Below are 1,859 nucleotides of genomic sequence, written 5' to 3'. Positions count from 1 at the left end.
GTTGGGTGACGAGCGTGGCGATAAGCGAGGACGGCAAGACGGCTGTCAGCGGGAGTGGGATGAGTACCTTGAGGGTGTGGGACCTGGGAAGCATGACGCAGAAGGCTTGTCTTGATTTAGGTGAACGAGCTCATAGTGGTCTACAAGGTCATAGTGATTCGGTGACCAGCGTGTCTATCAAGTGTGTCACGGAGTCCGATGGCTCGGCGCTGCACGTGGCGGCGGCGCGAGGCGTCTGGTCTGTCTGTGAGAGGCTGCTGGAGGTCGGGGGCGGAGAGCTCGGGCAGCTGCGAGACTCGCTGGGACGAACAGCTGCGGAGGCAGCGCGAGAGAGGCAGGACGAGGAGTTGGCGAGCAAGATAGAGGGCTGGATGCGGCGGCTATGGAGCGGGGAGCTTCTGTCAGCGGCACTGCAAGGCAGCGTCAAGCCCGCGCAGGAGGGGATCGAGCGACATGAGAGGTGTAGAAGCGACAAGACGAAGAAGCGTAAGCGCAAGCACCAGCGCCAGCAGAGAGACGCGGAGCAGCAGGCGTCTGACGTCGACAACCAGCAGGGCGCTGTTGCTCAGGTCCTGTTTGTGTCTGTATGAGGGTCGATGACTGATGTGATCCTCTCGTCTCCAGCTGGGCAGCGTGCCATCGGTGGACTACGACAGCCTGGTCGACAGTCGTCAGGTCGGCTCAGGCTCCTCCAAGCTCGTCTACAAGGCTCGCTGGCTGCAGCCGCACGCCAGCACCGCTGACGTGGCCATCTACGTATCCGAGGCAGCGGAGACACTGCCAGCAGACAAGCTCTCGAGCAGGAGGTCAAGACCTGGCACCAGCTGGGCCGTCACCGCAGCCTGCTTGGCCTCCTTGCCGTCACCGTCGAGCCAAGCTCTGGCGACTACTGCCTGGTGACTGAGTACGCTTGCCAGGGCTCTCTCGAGAGGACCTTGCACAGCTTCGCGGAGGAGGAGGAGACGATGGGCGAGCTGGTGCAGCTGGAGGTGGCGAGGCAGATCTGCGACGGGATGGAGCAGCTGTCGCTGCACGATGTTGTACACCGGGAGCTGGCGGCGAGGAGCGTGCTTGTCTGGAGTCTGCAAGGGCAGGATCACCTCGGGGTGAGGGTCAAGGTAGCCGACTACGGGCGATGGATCATGGGCTGGCGCGGTGACGGAGTGAGTCGGGTAGGGAGCGAGAGCTCGGCAGGCTCGAGGGCTGGACGGGCGCGATGGATGGCGCCGGAGAGCTTGCTGAGACATCGCTACTCGGAGAAGAGCGACGTGTGGGCGTTCGGGGTGACGCTGTGGGAGGTCTGGACTTACGGCAAAGTCCCTTACTGGGCCATCACCGACGATGAGCTTGTAGGACCCAAGGTTGTGGACGGGGAGCGACTAGCGGCTCCTGCTGCATGCCCTCCAGCAGTGTATGCGATCATGCGAGAGTGCTGGCGGGAGAAGATCAAGGAGCGGCCGAGCTTCAGCGAGCTGCGGAAGAAGCTTCAGCAGCGATACGATGATGCCGTCGGAGAGCGCGGGCAGCCATGCGTCGTCTGCATGGATCGAAGAGCTGAATGGGCGCTGGTCCCCTGCGGTCACAAGTGTCTGTGCGGGGACTGCAAGGAGGCAGCGACGTCTAGGTCATGCCCGATGTGTCGCTCGAGCGGGACGAGCATGTGCAGGATCTACTAGTGACTAGGGAGACATGCGAGGAGACTGGTCTAGGCCTCTCATCGCTTGTGCTTGCACTAGTGAGGCATCTACTGCCGTATGACTCGGATAGCACATGTCTTGTACAGCCCCGCAGCTCTCTTCCTCTACTCACCGGAGTCCCTCCTCGGGCCCGGGACGGGAGTAGCTGAAGCACCGGGCCGG

The 1,859-nt window shown here is 62.7% G+C and overlaps 1 protein-coding gene across 1 annotated transcript; it reads left to right on the top strand.

The window, feature by feature from the left end:
- Positions 1-830: 830 nt before the first annotated feature.
- Positions 831-1,466, top strand: GUITHDRAFT_51952 (hypothetical protein; the record flags this gene model as incomplete). The annotated part of the gene is made up of 1 exon (XM_005817729.1): positions 831-1,466. A coding segment is annotated over one exon (636 nt), but the record flags the coding sequence as incomplete, so codon positions are not given.
- Positions 1,467-1,859: the final 393 nt, after the last annotated feature.

This window comes from Guillardia theta (assembly GCF_000315625.1).
Source record: "Guillardia theta CCMP2712 unplaced genomic scaffold GUITHscaffold_626, whole genome shotgun sequence".
Taxonomy (NCBI): domain Eukaryota; class Cryptophyceae; order Pyrenomonadales; family Geminigeraceae; genus Guillardia; species Guillardia theta.
This window is presented reverse-complemented; position numbering and strand designations above follow the sequence as displayed.